The sequence below is a fragment of the Triturus cristatus genome, chromosome 12, assembly GCF_964204655.1.
Source record: "Triturus cristatus chromosome 12, aTriCri1.1, whole genome shotgun sequence".
NCBI classification, from domain to species: domain Eukaryota; kingdom Metazoa; phylum Chordata; class Amphibia; order Caudata; family Salamandridae; genus Triturus; species Triturus cristatus.
In genome coordinates, this window is record NC_140595.1 from 583,312,674 (window position 1) to 583,332,627 (window position 19,954).

At 45.1% G+C, this 19,954-nt stretch overlaps 1 protein-coding gene across 1 annotated transcript in view; it reads right to left on the reverse strand.

The window, feature by feature from the left end:
- LOC146776314 (IST1 homolog) overlaps positions 1 to 19,954 on the reverse strand; it is a 159,104-nt gene that overhangs the window by 67,072 nt on the left and 72,078 nt on the right. The window contains exons 3-4 of the mRNA XM_085639972.1: positions 17,107 to 17,287; positions 15,396 to 15,480 (exon numbers count right to left, since the gene is read on the reverse strand). Coding sequence (XP_085496098.1) covers positions 15,396 to 15,480; positions 17,107 to 17,287 — 266 coding nt within the window. The remainder of the gene's footprint in view (positions 1 to 15,395; positions 15,481 to 17,106; positions 17,288 to 19,954) is intronic.

Sequence of the window (19,954 nt, forward strand, 5' to 3'; positions counted from 1 at the left end):
GTAGGAGATTATGTTGAGGTCGTGCTGTTGGGCGATGTGTGCGAGCGGGACCATGTAAATGTTTAACAGTGTTGGGCTGAGGGAAGATCCCTGGGGTACGCCGCAGATGATCTCGGAGGCTTCGGATCGGAATGGGGGGAGGCGGATGCTCTGAGTTCTGCCGGAGTGTAAGGAGGTGGTCCATTCCAGAGCCTTGTCTCGGATCCCTATGGCGTGGAGGCGTGCGCTTAGTGTGCGGTGGCAGACGGTGTCGAATGCGGCGGAGAGGTCCAGGAGGATGAGGGCTGCGGTCTCACCGTTGTCCAGCAGGGTCCTGATGTCGTCGGTGGTGGCGATGACGGCGGTCTTGGTGCTTTGGTTGCTGGGGAACCCTGACTGGGAGGGGTCCAGGATTCTGTTTTCTTCGAGGTATCGGTTTAGCTGTCTGTTGACGATCTTCTCGATGACCTTGGCCGGGAACGGGAGCAAAGAGATGGGCCGGAGGTTCCTGAGGTCTCTAGGGTCTGCCTAGGGTTTAGGTCTAGTCCTCTATCTGCCTGCCTTCCAGATGAGGTTCTGCTGCCATAGGCAGGTCGCTTCATGGCACTGCAAATGCCATTTACTACGACTACAGGTCAGTATTGCTTAAAGTTAGTGCTTGGCAGGATGCATCTAATGATAGTACTGTGTAGCACTGACAAACCCATTCTTTAACTGGTTTAAAGTACATACGTATACCTAGTATTTGATGCAGTCAGAGGAATGTTGTTTCTCTGTCTACCCTTGTTTCCTGATGGTTATGACCTTTGAGCAGAAACCTGCAGTGCACGTGGAGAATACAATGTGATATCTGTGCTGGAATGATGGAGCATGATGAGAGGTGGTAGCAGATCATGTGGAAAATGTGGCCCAACTGGCTGTTCTGGAACTCTGGCATTCCTCCCTGCTGGGGGCTACGTTCCTATTGAATGGGCTGCCATGACCCACACATGCCCCTGTTACAACTCTTCGCCTCCTGCACGTGGGGCTAGTTTACAAATGTCTGCTGCTGTTTGATAACACAAAGAGAAGTGCAGGGCAGTTAAGTGACTGAGAAGTCAACATAATGGGGCCCTTTATCTTCGCTTGCTTTGAGGACCACGAGAGCCTTGCTCCACTGCTGGGCTGGATCTGCTATTGTGATACTTATGTTTGCTGCTGTGGTCTCGGACGTACCAGCAACATATTTTTAGTTGCTGCTGTAGACGTGGCTGTGGTCACAACTGTTATGGTTACTGTTGTGGCTCCTGTTCTTGTCCCTGAGGTCCATGCTGTGGTGGAAACTTCGTTGTTACTGTTGTTCCTACATACATACATTCCTACATGCCGCTGCGATTCGGTATTAGGAAGAGACGCCCAGAACACGCCCCTTCCTAATCAGTATGTATTTGCAATTCCAAATTGTGATTCGGTAACAATCGCAAATTGCAATTCATACATATCAAAATACATTTTACCAATCGAAAACTGCACCATCCTGCGAATCGGGCAGTTTGTGACGATGAAATGCATGACACATGGGGCCCCAAGCTCCCTCGGAAGAGAGAGTTGATATTTGACCACTGCCTTTGAATGCACAGCAAATATGACAAGATACCACTGTCTTTAAATGAACAGTAAACGTAACAAGATAAGAACAAGATTTAATGGCCTGTTTACAGAAAGTGAGTATGTGGAAGAATACAGTAAGAAACATCTGCTGTCTAGTAGGATTCGCCCTAATAAAGCATTGTCAAACAACATCATGTGTCTGTGTCTTTCTTGAACCTCTTTAATCCACATAACAAAGTCAACAGACCAACCACTAGCGGCCCCCACACTCTCAGTCTATAGAGCAAGCCTTAAGATTGGTTAAAACTTTGTTAAGAAACCTGAAGGGTATCGATTTCTTGAAATTTTGAATTTCTTGAACAAACTTAGGGTCACTTTTTAGATTTCCTTTTTGAGGTGGCGGAGGGGCGGCTGCGACTCAAGCAGTCCTCCCCCACCCCCAACTCTTTTAAGGCATTGGTGGTGCCTGTGCCCTCCTGGGCAATCACAAGGAAGAAAACTTTGGGCAAATAACAGCAAGACGGGGCATTATGGGATGCTCCCCTCCATGGAGCGAGCAAATTTGATGAGCAGATCGGCCGCTTTGCTTAGTTACGCTCAGCCTCGCGCGGCGTGCTTTATTCTTTTTGTTTCCTTTTTAGGTCTCGCCTAGCAACGCAGTGCATGCGCTGCTCGCCTTGGCGAGATCTATTGTTGATTTCTTTGCTGAAGGGGGCAGGACATGTGCACACTTACGGAAGACAGGAGATGTGCACGCGTATGGCTGACGGCGTTCGCACAAGAGACAGCAGATGTGCGCGTACGGAGGACAGGACATGTGCACAAGTACGGCTCGTGGCATTAGCACAACTCCTGCTTGCTCGCTCCCTCTCTCCCTCCCTCCCTGTCTGCGCAAACGGAGGACAGGAGATGTGCACGCATACAGCTCGCGGCGTTAGCACAACTCCTGCTCGCTCGCTCCCTGTCTCTATCAGGCCCCTTCTGCTTTGATAAACTGCCGTTGGTATTCACTTTCCCTCTTGCTCGCTCGCTCCCTCCTTTTCTCCCTCCATCAGGCCCCTTCTGCTTTCATTATACACCACCCTTCCGCATCAATACATGCCCAGACACATGCTCTTTAACACTTCTTTACTGTTGCGCACGCTAGTTTGTATGGCCTCAACACACAATAGCGCCGTTCCATACAGCCTTCCAATTATCCTTTTATTACTCCCTGTTGCCCTTCCCCTACAGTTTTTTCACCCTCCATTCTCTGCCAAGGCAGGTCAAAGCCAAACGTTGCTATGCACGGGCATGCGGCGTTAACATAACTCCTGCTCACTCGCTCCCTCCCTCCCTGTCTCTATCAGGCCCCTTCTGCTTCCATTAAATGCCACTATTATTTGCTTTCCCTCTTGCCCGCTCGCTCCCTTCTTTTCTCCCTCAATCAGGCCCCTTCTGAAGGCTGGTCAAAGCCAAACATTGCTATGCACGGCCACTGTATATGTTTCACGCCGCTACCAAAAAACAAAACACTGCTATACATATTACGCGTTCAGTTACTGCGTCTAGCCACAGTGCTACCATAATCAACTTGCAGCACAGCATTATTCTACTAGGTAGCATACTACCAATTTACTAATAGGCTTTTCCCTTTAAATTTGCCCTTAATGGAAAGCTTTACCTTCCATACTTTTTAACACTGCACACATGCCCTAAAACTGTTTTTTTTACTACATCCCAGGTTGCTTTGTAGGACCTTCAGACACCAATTTTCGTCCTCTTGCTCGCTCACTTCCTCCCCCCAAACCCCCCTCCCCCTGGTCCAGCCCTTTTTTTCTCCATGGCACACCAGTGCTACTCGCACTGTGGCGCAGCTATAAACAGTCAGCCCAGACAAATACCTTCCAGGCCTTTTTCTGCTGTCTCGGAGTCTAATTTCCTGATCTTATCTGTCACACCAACTATTGTGCATCTCAATTAGCTGCTAAAAGCAACATGTTGTAGTTTCTCAACCACATGCTGCCAGCTTTCCCTTGTCCGTGAAGGCTTTCATTCAACTGCAACTAATATGACAAACTAGCATTTGCAATGCAATAGGTCTCGCATTTACACAAGTTTAAGCTATTGGCATTTAAAATAACATTGCCTTTTATTTATGTATTAAAAAACAAAACGTAAATAAAAAGCATTATCATTTACAATGCCAATAGCTCAAACTCTCGTAAATGTGAGACCTATTGTATTGCAAATGCTTGTTTCCTTTTCTGGGGGAGCTCATCTCACCCAAGACACCCAGATGTGCAATTTTGTTGGGGCAGCGAATGCAGCCCACTCCCACACTGCCCTGTTGGCTTCCCGGTTGGCCAATTCTTTTGTCTGCCGGTGCGAGAGCCGGCAACTGAATTCTCCCTGCTGGACTCACGGAGGGTGCCTTGCTCCCCCCAGACTTGGGCACAGGGAGTGGGGGCAAGCCCACCGCCACTGGGAGGTATGACAGCATTCCCCCTTCATCTCACGTAGGAGGCCAAGAATGGGGTCCCGGGCCCCAATTTTAAAGATGTTCGTCTTCAGGTCCTGGCGATGGTGTTCTGGGACTCCTTTGCCTTTGGGACCGACGTCCCAGGCCTCATTTCTTGATGTGCCGGCCCGGGGGACAATGTCCCCAGGCCTTAGAGGACTCTGGGGAAGGGGCCACACAGGCGCTCCCTTCATGGACATTAAAGATTAATAAAGCTTGCGTTTACCCTTAGGCACTGGCCCACCCCAGGCGTTTCTTTTAGATGTGCAGTGCAGCCCCATGCACGCCATCGCTCAAGCTGGGAGTCCTTAGTCAATTAGGGCATCAGGAGGCATGTCCTTCCAGCCGTCCATGGTGTTGTCACCATCCAAATCTAAGGTGTAACAACCCAGTCTCTTCCTTGTGCAAGAATTTTTAAGTGAGGGTGGAAAGTTCTAGATGTCAAGCACCCCAGGCCAATCCCAGGGTGCCCATCACCCTTGTCCAAACTCTCCTGCACAGCATGCTGGGACAATCCAATATGGCGCTGTTGAAGTGGCCTCTGTACACACCTCCTCTGCGGTTCGCAGGTCCACTACTAGCTGACATCCCTGCCAGAGACTTTCCCACCAAAATATCAAAGGGGAGCCCCCTCCTGTGTTGGCTCTAGATGTCTGGGGTTCATCCTTTGTTCAGTGGGCCTGGTACACCCCCAAAAAACCTTTACTCCTCAGGAGCTGAGCGAAGCACTGTTAATTGTTCCTTTTGTATGAGGAAGGATTTGTTGCTTCTGCTGGGGAGCAGAGTAATCAGCTTGGCCCAGTAGGGCGATGAAAGGCCTGTGAATCTGATCCTGAGCTGAGCCATAGAAATATGACAGTTTAAGACAACCCATACGGTGCGCATGTAGGTTCTTGGGACATTCAATCTTGGCGTACATGTTTCACCCGAGTTTGATACCTCACTGGACTTCATAGACCTAAGTAAAGCAAAACTGCAACTAAAGGCAGATTTCCCCTTATTTTGTACAATACAGTGACACAGCAGATAAATCAGTAAACCTAATGAACCTTACCTATTAGTGCCCACTAAGAGTAGGTCTACATCTTACCTTGCAGAATCCCTTCTGCCACAGGCTACCTGTGTGCAATTCCTGGGCTGCGCATGACAGTAGTCTCACATGCGCAGCCTGCACACGTGCACATTTGTGCGCATACGGGTAAGCAGGCAAGTGTCCCTTACCCTAGCTGCTTTACAGTAGTGTTATCTTGAAAGGCGGACAATGGAGGTAGACACGTGCAGTCCAATTATCAGGTGAATATCATGGGTAAGACTCGAGTAGTGAGACTCACCCACAGTAAAAAGTCCAAAAAACGGGTTTTAAAAAGGAACACATCTGGTCAGGCTAAATGGGCAGAACCCACTTCAATACAAGTTGATATAGTGATCCTGTTTGGGTTGCAGCTGTGTCCATTGAAGTAGTCACTGCAGTGGTGACACCCATAGTCATGCTGTGTTTTTTGCTGCTATCCTTAATGCGGTAGCAGCGATCATTGCTGCTCTAGGCCTTGCAGCAGTGGCAACTGTGGTCACAATTGAGGTCTCTGCTGTGACCCTTATCATGGTAATAAATCTTACACACAAAGGGTCGCAAAGGAGCTTGCACTACCCAAGTTGAAACATACTGTTTCGAATGAAACTCACCTCACACTATGTAAGGAGTATAAAAGTAAAACTATATAAGTGAATGTGGGGCACTGCTTGGGTTTGGACGAGAACCCTCACTCACCCTAGGGTGACATGCTTCATCATGGGATCCCCTCCGCACACTGGGACCGTAGAAACATGTTGACCTCTATATACGGTAATATCCATATCCCTATTTCACTATGCTTTTAACCTCTATCCATGATGGTACTGAAATAAAGTTGTTTTGCCCTTAATGAGATAGTTTTAAAACACTTTTTCTTTAAGCACTCTGCCCCTCACTCTGCCCCTATAGGAGTACTATCTGTGTGACAGAAAAACCCTGCTCCTTTCCTACGGGAAAGTCGTAGCCCACACTGGGTACCTTGCGACCCCTATCATGGTGACAGTTCTGGTCTCTGATATTGACCCTGTTGTCATTTCATCTGTTAATAGCTACACACTAAATGGGGGAACCCTGTATCAGTAGGGACCTAGATATCAAATAAGGAAACAGAACAATGGTCCCTACAGTGTTATTAAATATGTAATGTACACTTGGGTAAGTGGTGTGCCATGCTATCCATAAATACATGAGAAAATATCAAAATTAATTGGTATGCAATCAATGTTAACATACCTAAGAAAAACAATGCTGTAAATGAAATACAAATGTATTTAAGAATTTGTAGACATAACCGTGGGTCTCCAGTCCACAAAACAAGTTTCTACATTTCAAAACGTTGTTATGGTAGAGTCTCATATGTGCCAAACAAGCAAGAATAGTGAAAAATTACAACACAACCAAGCAAAAGAAAGTTTTTGGATGTGTACACTATGATGGGAAATAGAGCTGAACCTCCTCGGTAGATTGCAAATTCCTTATTAACTGGAAAAACAACCCGAAAATCAGAGTTGTTGATGATTTAACCCCATACAGACACGTAAAAATCAGAATTCAGTGTCTAGGGAATTTCAGGTAGCAAACCTTGAGTGGTTGTCAATCAATCAATCAATCAATCATTCAAGATTTGTAAAGCACAGCTAATCACCTGTTAGGGTATTCAAGCGCTTGCAGGCCCCAGAGGCTTATTCTAACAGCCATTAGGAATTCCGAAAGAGAGGTGATGGTCCGGAGGTGCATGGGGAGGCTGTTCCAGGTCTTTGCTGCGATGTGGGAGAAGGTGCATCCTCCACTTCTGTTTCGGAAGATGCGAGGAGTATGGCCAAGTGAAAGGGAGGTGGAGTGTAGTCTTTTGGATCGTTGTGGTGGTAAGCGGAGGCCTACCTGTAAGCAGAGGCGTACCTGTCAATCCTGAAACTGACAGGGTGCTCTAATTTAGGATCAATGAGCAGAGAACTGTAGACCACAGAAAGAGAAAATTGTCTCAAAATCCCCAAGGTGTCATAAATAGGAGATTGGGCCCCAGTGCACCATCACTGTCAGGGGTCAAATGGTAGAATTTCCCCAAATATTCCTGTTGTATCTATTCTTGATAGAGGGAATACAAAATCAACTATATTTCATATTTTTGTCAAGTTGAAAACGCGGACTTTATCAAACAATTCACTGTCGCTACCAGACTAGCGAGTGATGACCATCTGATTGCTTCAGGTATCGGACATGCAAACAAAGATCCTTTCAGATTCTGGATTTTCTGCTTTACCTCCTAATTATCCGAGCTGCTTCTTCACCATTAATTTTATCCACTTAAATGGAACATGCTTGTGAGAAACGACATCTATCCATTCCTAATAAACAACATTTTACCTATCTTTGAGGTTCTTGGTCCTTTGTTGGACCTTGCAAGAAATTTATTATCAAAATCAGCAAGAAAAAAAATAGAATCTCAATGACTGGTTTGATAGGGAGTGTAAGAGGCCACAGAAAGACCTCTATAAAGTAATTAAACATAAAACCCACTCCAGATCCTGCCTTTCATGAAAAAAGAAAGAATATAAGAAGTTAATCTCTCTCAAGAAAGACTACATATTAAAAAATGTTGCCACTCATTGTGACACTCTGTAACAGATAAACATATTGTGGGATTTTGGTGATTGATTGCAATTGGCATAAGGGACTAGTCCACATGCATAGATTATAACATCCTTTAAGAATGCAGGCTTTTCCATTTTACCAACCTCTACCCCAATGCCTTAATAGGAGTGCTTGAATCAGGTACAGCTAACATAACCTGTTCTCCAAGTAATATATGGGTGTACAAAACATTTACTCCATCAGAGATTTTAGAAGTGCTTTCATCTCAGAGAAAATGGAAGGCACCAAGTCCTGATTCTGTGTTGCTGGGCTTTTTATGCAGGACTGTGAATCAAGGGCAGTTCCTATCGGACACTTTTTCAATCCTATGCATATTCCAGAGGGGATCCTAAATCCTTATGAGGGGCAGTAATAATTCCCATATAGAAGAAGGATGATATTACTATCAAACTGCCACACAATATCCCTCCTTGGCATTGTTGGAAGCTGCTACAGTATAATCGATTAACCAAATTTATTGAGAAGCACACCAGAATATAGGATTTACAAGCAGGTTTTAAACCATCAATAGGAATCATTGATAGTTATAATGAAATAGATCCAGCTAAAAAGAGGTAGGCTGTGTAGTAACATTTGCTAATAATGACTAGTCCACCGAGAAGGCCGACTTGTTCATGCTCAATATCCCACATTATTTGTTGGACCTTCGATTTATTTTATATATTGGACATTTTGACCCAGATTAATACCGAAATAGTTGGGTGCTATGTTCCCTGTAACATGCACGCGCACCCTACTGTTTGCAGGCGCGCAGGGCCTCTGCTGGAGCGCGCAGTCCTGCTGGTGTGAAGTGCATTCTTATGTAGATGCACATAGACCTTTAGAAGCCCTTTCAATTCTGATTCCTTATCAACAAGCTTCCATGTGGCTTCTGCAGCCTTATGGCCAGAGCTGAGACTTTGGAGCTGACGAACCAAGGTCGATTCTCGGCAACACTCAACATCCTATTCTGGGCAGATCACTTAATCTTCCCAGGTTTACAAAAACAACGCAACGTGCTCATGTAAAATGTTCCCATGCCTTGCCCTAAGTAAAAACAGCAGAAACATGCACAACGTGGTAAAATCAAAGCATAAAAGAGTAAAGACAAATAGATGCATGTTTAGTGGATGATTTGTACAAAGTAAAACCTGCTAAAATCATAGCTCCCCTGTTTAACTTGTGCGATCGTAAGCACATTTTTTATTTTACCAAAACACCTTTTCTTCATTGTTGCATATGAAAGCACTTTCAAATATGTGAGTGCGGAATACCAGTTGTACAAAAACCTATTGTGTGTGATTTAATAGACTATAAAGTTGCTCTTTAACAATCTGGGCCACCTACAGGGTATACATCACAACTGGCATGCCTATTAGTTCACTAGTGGTACGTGTTTAAAAACTATGGGCTGCATTTACAATATTTTCACGCACGGCAGCGCAGCAAGCCTTCTTGGTGCGCTGCCATGCGTCAAAAGAAATGGGCAGGAATGCGCCATATCTACAAGATACGGTGCATTTCTATCCTTTTCCCCTACGCTGGCGCACAATGGCCTGCCATGCCCCAATGCAGGCACCCTTGCGTCATGGTGCAAGGGTGTCTGTGTTGTAGGGGTAATTGTTTTTGAGCAGGAAGTGACACCTTCCTGCACAAAAACAATCACAAGAGGTGTTTTCCTCTTTCTATGTGTGCTGCAGCATAGAAAATGGAAAAACAAGGAGAAATAAAAGTATTTCTCCTCGTTGCATCTCCCCTATACCTTCCCTTGGGAGGCCTAGGAATCGGACGCATTCCCAGGTTTATGGAACCTTCTAAATCTGGGATTGCATCATGTTCCATGGATGTTGCATGGAAACACCCACAGCAACACCAATGGAACACCCCTTTCACGCAGAGTAATGCGTGAAAGGGGGCCTTATTTAAAAGGCCATGAAAAGCCATGCAGGGTGGCTTTACGTGGCCTTGTAAATATGGCCAGGCACACTACACTGCCGGTGCATCCAAAAACGTGCCCCACCAGCGGCGCAATGGGCTTGTAAATAAGCCCCTATCATTTTTAATACGTACTTCTCAGTGCATTGCTATAATGTGACATATTCATGTCAAAGCTTCAACATGTTAAAGACGTTTGTTGTATGATTTAAATAGCAAACATTTTCAGGGTTAGGCTCGTGCACGGGCTTTAAGAGCCAAGCCAGACCCTTGGCTAGGCTCTGGTTTGGCTCTACCTCTTAATATGTTGGCTATCCCACCTTTAAATTAAATAGTGCGAAATAGAGAAATAGTGCAAAATAGAGAGTGTCCGTGTAGCCTGACGTTCGAGTTTCTGGCATTAAAATGTACAAATACGAGTTATCTTCTCATTGTTTTAATATAATTTCGCACTATTCCCTCCTAAGAACATAAAGACACACCGTGTTTGTGTTGTGAGAGGGAACTTTATTACCGCTAGTTTGAAAATAGTTCTGTGTCTGTGCATTACTGATATGAAGGCTGCTTATACTTGGCTTAGAAAACTGAAGGGTGATGAATTTCTTGCGACCTAATGCCTTTGTAAAGCTGCACCCCCATTATATTATGAATAGTTTTAAAACAAGCAGCTGTTGGCTGGATTTTTTTAAACATTTACCGGCTGATTTGTAGGAACACGTACCATGTTGAAAAAATAAGTCTGGCTGGTGTCATTCTTAAAATGTAATCAAAGCTGTTTTTTTCATGGGGAGTTTTTTCTCCGCATGCAAATGGTGTAGTGCAGCCCTGAACATACTCACCTCATGCACAAGTTAAAACAGTATGTTCCAAAGAGCTCAATTGTGTGTGTGTGTCAGTTGGCTGTAAGTTGTCCAGTGTTGTTTGGCAGACTATTGATTGGGAGTAACTTAAGAAAGTTCGTCACAGGAGGGTTGGTAACCAAGAAAGTCTTCGCCTCTCCACTCGCAGTGCATCAGTACCACACCTGTAATACGCCTGTGTAAATTATTTCACTCCTAGGAGTTGAAATGAAATCTGCACACCTGATCACATGCCTTGTCCTCTCTATGCATTGCTTGTTTCCAAAGAGCCTTGGGCTAGATTGGGACTTTTAATGTCTTACTCTGGCTGCCCTTGAGAAACATCCTTTGTCCAAAACAGTGTTTCTCACAGCAGGAAACCATAGAGCTGTCTTTAAGCTGGAGCCCTACAACATGGGCTCAAGGAAGTATGAAATCTCAGCACCTGGATGTCTTCATCCTTCCCGAAGCAGTAGTCGGGGGCAGACAAAGGATATACCTGACCTAGAATTGTCCTCACCTTAAAAAACAAACGACAGCCAAATAGCTTCTTGCCATTCACTGAATGGCAGTGCTCCAGTAGACTAATCTGCATCTCCTTGTTAAATGAAGAGTCATTTAATTTTTTAAGGTTGCCCCGCATTTACGGCCTCACTTCTGTGACTTGGTTCCCCCCTCCAGCTACAGGAATGCAGGCAATGCACTTCCACTATCTGGGAAGCTGTTCTCAACTCCATCCTATGCAATGCCAAACCAGGGGCCTCCAAATGCTTTCCTTTCGTACTTAGGCAAAGCATTTGTGAGGCAAATTTTAAAAGTAAACGTCAGAAGACACAGCTACCGCATTTGTAGATTCTCCTTTCTATGTTTGCATTATTTACCATGAATATTCTCTCAAGCTGCTTTGATCATGAGGGTATTGCATCATTCTAGCGTAACAGTTCCCTATATATGCTTCCAGCCATTACTTTACGCTTCCAGCCCCTCAGCTGTCCATGCTGAAGCAGTGGTCTGGCAATAGCCTAGAAGTGGACTTACTGTTCACCTGATTCTAGGGCCTATCCAAGGTACCCAATATAAAACCATATCACATGCAAATAATGATGTTTCTTTTTGCTGGTTGGTATCCTCGGAGTGCATGTTATGTAAACCATCTACTCTGTGCCTAAAACCCTACTTGAACATTTTGACCTTGATTTACAACTTAAAACTTCCAATTGCCACCTCTCCTTTTTTTCTTTGAATGACATTGTCCTTGCTGTCCATCCTCTGCATGCCTTTCCTCTGAATCATGTGCATATCGGCATCAATCTCAGTTATTGTATTTGTTCAAATTGCCCACACCTCATCTCAAAGCTTGAAACTGGCCCTTCCTGGTTAATCAGACCATAAAACCTATCAATACATAATGTGCTCTAGCTCATCTACTAATTGCACCGACCATCTACTTGAACTCATATACTCACCGTCACTAATGTTCATACCTGATACTAATTTTAATCCACCTCAAAGACACTAGAGTGGACATGGAGACATGGAATGATCTCAATAGAATTAGACTAAACCCTTTAAAAATAAAAACACTGGAATAACCACCTACCTTGGCTCTCGGTCAAAGTGCAGATTGGCATAAACCACTTCAACACCTTGTTAGGACTAATAAGCGCTATATAAATGTAATTGCAATACAATACTCAATAAACGATCTGTTAACTTTCCGTAGTGTCCACTCCTGGTCCTTCCATCCACTATCAACTTATCAATAGATGTCAGCTGAAGGCTAAGGGTCAGGCAAGGGGTCAGCCCTGAGGAGTTATCTTGGGTTAAAGGGTGAGTGAACTCACTTCTGACAAATACCACTGATTCTGGTAGCGCAATCGCTTGGTTAGTGAGCTGTCACTTGTCTTTGATGCACATGGCCTTGACTGCAGTGCACAGAGACCATTCACTGCTGCACACAGGGAAAATAAATTAGAGGCAACATTGGTTGGGTGTGTACAAAAAGTTTCATAATAAGTAAGGTGGTGAAATATGGCGGTAGCATAACGTCCACTCTTCATAATATTTAGATTTAGAATTTGGCAGCCACTTTTACAACTGCAACTAGTGAGGTTTCACACCTAGGTGGGTAATCTAACGTGAATCTTTTAAAAAGCATTTATGACTCTCACGGAAATTGCAATTCACAAATTATTGGCTTGTTTTGGAAATTACTCAAAGTTCAAAACATTGAAAATAAATCAAAAGTGTGCAGTTGATAGTTGGGAAATGTTACACTCTAAATCAATTGTTTAGGTTAATTAATGCTTAGTTTAGGTTTTCCATACTTTGACTATCTGGGCTTAAGATTCATTAGCCATGGAAATTAGATCTTACAGTGTCAAAAAACATCCTAGCACTTGCTAATGCTGTGCACGTTTTATCTACTTACATACAACTCTAAATCTGGTGGCTCATCTTCTTCTCATTTAAATGCATTTAAAACGAAACGCAATTCTCTAGGATATAGGGAGCAAAGATTTGTGGTCACTTGGATACTTGTGCCCTGCAGCTCGCCACAAATTAATTTCTTACAAAAAATTGGTGCGAGAAGTGCTTGGGATGAAGAACACTGTGGCTATAGTAGCATTTTCTGTTCTGGTCTAATCTTGCAATAACTTATTTTTATATCAATAAGGGCTTCAGGATGATCCAAAATGTAAGAATGCACAGTTTCCATGGCGGAATTATATAAGAGAATCATTGTTCAGTTTTGATTGGACGTTGATGTGTTCCAAGTCTCAGAACATTACCAAATTGAAAAGGATGGTAGTTGGAACATGCTTTGGGAGAATGATTTTTAAGAGAGGAGGAGAGTAAGAAAAATAGGAAGAAAGACAGAGGGAAAAGAAGCATAGACAGAAAACCATGGTGGCACTGTCATTTCCGTTACAGAAATCCTGGAGTTACTTGATGCTAATGCCACTAAATGAAAAATAAAGGTATACCAAAATAGTTTGGTAAATGTATCTTCTAAAATAATTTAAAGGTAAAATACATTAATTACATCAAAGGTAGAGTTAGATAATGATACTCAAGTAGAGAACAAAATCAGCACAGATTGCAAGAGAAATAAGGAAGGTTAAAAACATTACTGTGCCTATAATTTGGAAACATTGGAACTCTGAGACTGCCAGAGCAAGTGGAGGCTAGAATATATGTGTACAGAAATGGTTTTAGGAGAAGGCATCAGACAACAGAATGTAACACAACTGGGACAGATACACCCAGTATTACAGAAGCAGTTTTGGACTGCGAAAACCACCCGCTAAGTGAAGGTTTAGAGAAAGTAAAAGCATACGACCAGGAGGCTGAGTCTTAAAAGGTGGAGGATAAGTAGCTGTGGGTGAGGACTGCTTACTGGCTAGCTTGTCTGATGGCAGACTAGCCTTGGTTCACTGATCTTCTCTTCACCGTTATGAAATGTACTCTCAGGATGGGAAGCTGTAATTATGCATAATAATCTAAGCATTATATTATTATGGATGTAGAGCTTAAAACTGGATTCAGCGGTGTTGGCTCTGTGTGATTTCTTGTACACTCTTCGGGCTAGAGTGGCCACCTCATTCCATGCCATGATGGACACTGTTTCAATTCCTCCTTGGATTTTTACAAACCAATCATTGCTACCAGGTCTTTCAGTCCAACTAGCTCAATGAAAGCAACCCAAAACTACAGCACCCATTATGCATCGGGTTGTCAAATGAAAGCCCAGGACTGTTAATATTCTACATGATGACATTGCATGAGGTGGCCCTGCTAAGTTGGCCCATTTCTAAAAGTCGACTCTGGCTTTGAGTGGCATCTTTCCATGCTCCCCCTTTTCCTGATATTGTGTGTACAGTGCATCTGTGGCCTTCAACCATTGACACATGGATTTTCAAGAAACATTATATTACCCAAATATTTGAATACATTTAATATTTACTGTAAAAGATTCAAAATAAATCTCACTCGCATCCGAACAAAACTCCGTTCAGTGATGCATTCCCCACAGCACCATATTCAAAATAAACCCTTCTGCACACATAGCTTCTCTAAATAACTCTCTTTCCTTCACACCATCATTTACAAACACACCAAGCACAGTTCTGCCACAACAAATTCTCAATTGCACATGTTGGTCATGCAACCCAGCTGAAGCAACATTTAATTCCGATTAAATTATTATTACATCAACACAAACATTAATTAGATTACGTGACTTCACTATGCTGCACATATAAACCCCCGCAAAACAGTGCTACCATAACACAGATTCCAAAATGCACAATCTTTCATACTACAAACAAAACCACAAACAAAACTCGTCTTACCAGAACTCCCAAGAAACCATATTTCACCCTATCGCCCGAAAAACAAAGCTCTCATGAACTAGGTTAAAATTGTACTAGAGAGTTACTGACAAAAGACTCACTATTTCACTACACATCGAGCTGCCCTTGACTGCATGACTACATTCTCTTGGTCAAGGTTTCAACCTCATTCCTGACAAGCACCCAAAAAACATAACACTTAGATAGAACAATGGTTTTGTTCTTGTACAAAATGCCATGGGTGCATGAAAGTGTGGCAACAAAGGCCTCTAAAAAATATAATACGGGTGCCCATCAACGCGCGATGTGATACAAGAGAAAAGAATGAGAGCGACATTCATTGGCATCCAAATTTACATGACCGGTGATCAAATCCCTAGATTTGGCAAATCTGTATTGAGGCACACAATAGCATTACCACGTTTGAGCCACCTCAAGCTTCAGTTCTTTTAAAACCACAAACATAATAAAAACGGTTGCCATTAGTTACTCACGACTCTCAGTTCCGAAACTTCATGCATTCGAGGAGCCGCCCAGATGAGACTGGAGACTGCTTCAGCCAGTCCGGGATCCAGTTCTCTGAAAAGAGAAAAGTGAAGTATTTAAAGGGAGAGCAAACAGGATCTCTCGTAACCCCGTGTCATCAAGCCACACCCTGTCTCCCACACATACCCCACCATCTGTGGTCTATACTCACTCACTGCAGAACTGAGAACCACAGGATACCGGTGATATCCGCCTCATACCACACAAAGCAGCATAAGGAGAGGGCATCCCTCTGAGCGCTCTGGAGGGAAAAACCTTCCCAGGAGAAAATTAAGCAAAGGTGGCCCACGTTGTAGGACTCCATGGGTAACTTTCTTGCTTTTACTGTTGACCCTACCTGTTCCCGCTACCAATACCAGCGGTCAACATCATCAAACCCACTACCTCCTTTCAGACTCATCATTCTGGTCCACCACTAATCAACACAATATCCAAACAGTTACCTTCATTACCATTGTTTACCAAACCACAAAACGACCGCAGACAATGCTGTAAACACTCACATTTCTTTCACCATTCCCACTACCAATCCCTTTAGTCAATCATTTCAATGTCTTCATTCCCATCACGCCCCACTTCTTCCCACGTAACCACTTCCTACTCATTCCCCCTCCCACATTACAATACATCTCTACTCCCACCCAATTACAATCTTCCCACTCAGTGTCCATCACATTCACTTTTTCATCAACTTTAACTCATCTCCATCACATTACCTACTTATACCAAGTAATTTTCAAACCATTCAAGTTATCCACACTTCCACTACCACAAACTCCGCCTCGTTGGCATTACTTCACTCCACTCATGCATACCACCACTAAATCAGCTGTTGTCCAAGAAGTATCAACCATGAGTCATTTCCAGCCACCACTTCCGGTCAACTACACTCCAGCTCCCACAATTTACTACTCAGCCATTTAAGGTTCCAGCTTTCACTCGTGTTCTAATAGGGTAATTATCCTATTCCAGTGCTTATGACAAACATATTTTTCAGACACAACACTGTTACTTATGGGACACGCTTTCTTTGACATGGGCTGAGCTAGTAAGAATCAAACGGTCTTCATCAAACCAGAACCCAAGCAACCACAAAGAAAATATATATAATAGAAATGCACAAGTTAATACTTCTAAAGGAACAGAAATACGTTAGGCATACTTTCAAATAATTTTTAGAACATCAGTACAGTCAGAGTATCAGTTCAAGCCAATTGAGAACACACAACACCACCCTGCACCCCCCCCCTTTCATGTACATCCGTCAATTATCCTTTTTAGTGCCCGGAAACATTGCCAAAATCTCAAGCCAAATTAACGTGCATTAGGATTTATATTTTCTGTATTTTCATCTACACCCCTCTTTCTAGCACCATGAAATCTTCTCTTACCTACTCCAACCAACACCGGGATACTCACTCCTGCCTTGACTTAACCAGCACTCTCCTTCCCCCACCAAGATTCTTGCCAATATATTACTTCATCATTTCTCAATCTACACCTAATGTGATAACCCCAAGATAATTCATTTATTTCTCTTCTATTTGTTTAATTCCTTAAAGCACCCTCCAACAAATTCGTTGATATATTCAACTGATTTTGCGATTTTGAAGATCATAGTCTGTACTATAACAGAAAACACAATGTAGAAGATCTTACTTCATGTTCAGAATCAGTCCATATCTAGCCAAAAGCAGATCGCAGTATAGCTCTAGTATTTCCATGGCCTCCACCAGGTAGTCCTCTCGGATGATGTGCTCAACACGGATGCGAGCCCGTTCATGCTTTCCAATTGTTAGATAATCTGCTATTTCTTTCCTCGCTTTCTGTGCTAGCTCGGCTGGGGAAAGAAAAGAGAACAGAAAAGGTGAGAAGAGATACGCACAGCAGGTGCCTCAGATTGATTACTGATTGTATGAAAAACTTCAGAATACTCTGTATATAATGTTAAAGCCCATTGCTTTGCATTTGGTTTCATAGTCTCTGTGCAGTTGCATGGTTGTTTCCTCTGCCCTCACCATAGCCCTCTCTATATCTAATCCCCACCTCCACTCTTTGGCATCGCTCATTTCTGGTTCCAGGGATTCTTTTTGAATGGGATCTATGGCCCTACTTGATTTGTAGTCCCTTCGCGTCTGTCCGTGGTAGACCTCACAACCTCTCATTGCAGTTACACAAGCTCCCTCTCTATGTTGTGCAATTTCCTCTCCATTTAGGCAGTCTGCTTATCTTGTGTTTTGTGACCATGCTCAGATATGTCCTGAGCCCTGAAATCCCCATCTCCTGGGTCCTCCATTCAATCCTCTAACTGCTCAAATGTCACTCCACCACTCCCAAGCACTATAGTTCCTCCAACTATTCCACACCACTCCTGTGAATGCTCGGACGACAACGGAACACAGATGATTAAAGAGTGATCAATCAATCAATCAATCAATCAGTTAATTTGTAAAGCGCACTACTTACCCGTAAGGGTTTCAAGGTGCTGGGGGGGATGGGGGGGTGCTGCTGCTGGTCGAAAAGCCAGGTCTCCTGAAGGTCAGCAGGTCTTCAGTTTGTCGTAGGTAGAGGGGGAGGGTGTTCCAGGTCTTGGCAGCGCGGTGTGAGAAGGACCTGCCTCCGGAAGTGGTTCTACGGATGCACGGGACCGTGGCCAGGGCGTGGTCAGCGGAGCGGAGTTTCCTGTTGGGTACGTAGAAGGAGAGTCGGCTGTTGAGATAGGCTGGGCCGGTTTTGTGGAGTGCCTTGTGTGCGTGGATCAGGAGCTTGAAGGAGATTCTTCTGTCGACGGGGAGCCAGTGCAGATTCCTCAGGTGGGGGGTGATGTGGTCGCGGCATGGGACATCGAGGATCAGGCGTGCCGAGGCGTTCTAGATTTTTTGCAGTCTGTTGATGAGCTTAGACGAGGCTCCGGCGTAGAGGGCGTTTCCGTAATCGAGTCTGCTGCTGACTAGGGCCTGGGTGACTGTTTCCCTTGTGTTTGTCGGGATCCATCTGTAGATCTTGCGGAGCATGCGGAGGGTGTTGAAGCAGGTGGAGGAGACTGCGTTGACTTGTTTGGTCATGGTAAGTTTTGAGTCGAGGATGACTCCCAGGTTGCGTGCGTGGTCGGTAGGGGCCGGGGGGGGCCCCAGTGATGCGGGCCACCAGGAGTCGTCCCATGCTGAGGGGTTGGACCCGAGGATGAGGATCTCCGTCTTGTCTGAGTTCAGCTTAAGTTGGCTTTCCTTCATCCAGTTGGCGACGGCCTTCATTCCCAGGTGGAGGTTGGATTTGGCGGTGAGAGGGACCTTGGTGAGGGAGAGTATCAGCTGCGTGTCGTCGGCGTAGGAGATTATGTTGAGGTCGTGCCGTCGGGCGATGCGTGCTAGTGGTGCCATGTAGACGTTGAACAGTGTCGGGCTGAGGGAGGAACCCTGTGGGACGCCGCAGATGATCTCGGAGGCCTCGGACCGGAACGGGGGGGGGGAGGCGGACTCTGAGTTCTGCCAGAGAGAAAGGAGGTGGTCCAGTCCAAGGCCTTCTCCCGGATCCCTGCGTTTTGGAGGCGCGTGCGTAGTGTGCGGTGGCAGACGGTGTCGAAGGCGGCGGAGAGATCCAGGAGGATGAGGGCCGCCGTCTCGCCGTTGTCCTGATGTCGTCTGTGGCGCCGATGAGGGCGGTCTCGGTGCTGTGGTTGCTGCGGAATCCTGATTGGGAGGGGTCCAGGATGTTGTTGTCTTCGAGGTGACGGGTGAGCTGGATGTTAACTATCTTCTTGATGACCTTTGCTGGGAACGGAAGCAGGGAGATGGGCCAGAAGTTCTTGAGGTTGCTCGGATCCGCCTTGGGTTTCTTCAGTAGGGCGTTGATCTCTGCGGGCTTCCAGTTCTCATGGAAGGTAGCGGTCTCGAAGAAGAGGTTGATGATGTTGTGCAGGTGGGGTGCGATGGAATTGCCGGCTTTGTTGAAGATGTGGTGTGGGAGAGAGTCGGACGGGGATCCGGAGTGGATTGTGCCCATGGTCTTGATTGTGTCCTCGATGCTCACGTTGGCCCAGGTTGTCAGGGAGTCATGGACGGTGGGGTGCGGTGGGTCCGGTGCGTCGAGGCACGCAGGGGTTGTCCGGGATTTGAAACGGTCATGGATGTCGGTGTTTATTCGGTGAAAGAAGGTGGCGAGGGAGTGGCACAGGGCTGGAAATGGCGGGATGTCGTTGGCGCTGGAGCTGGGGTTGGAGAGTTCCTTCATGATGTTGAAGAGCTCCTTGCTGTTGTGTGCGTTGTTGTCAAGGCGGTCTGTGAAGGAGGTCCTTTTGGCGGTCCTGATGAGGTTGTGGTGGTTGCGGATGACGTCTTTGTGGGCAGCCCGGCTGTCCGGCGTCTCGTCGCTGTGCAATATGTTCTCCAATTTCCGGCAGGTGTGCTTTGAGGCGAGGAGTTCCGGGGTGAACCAGCTGGCTCTTTTACTGGTGTCTCTGTTGATGGTCTTGAGTGCAAGGCCTGGGGAGATGGAACCAAGGCTTGAA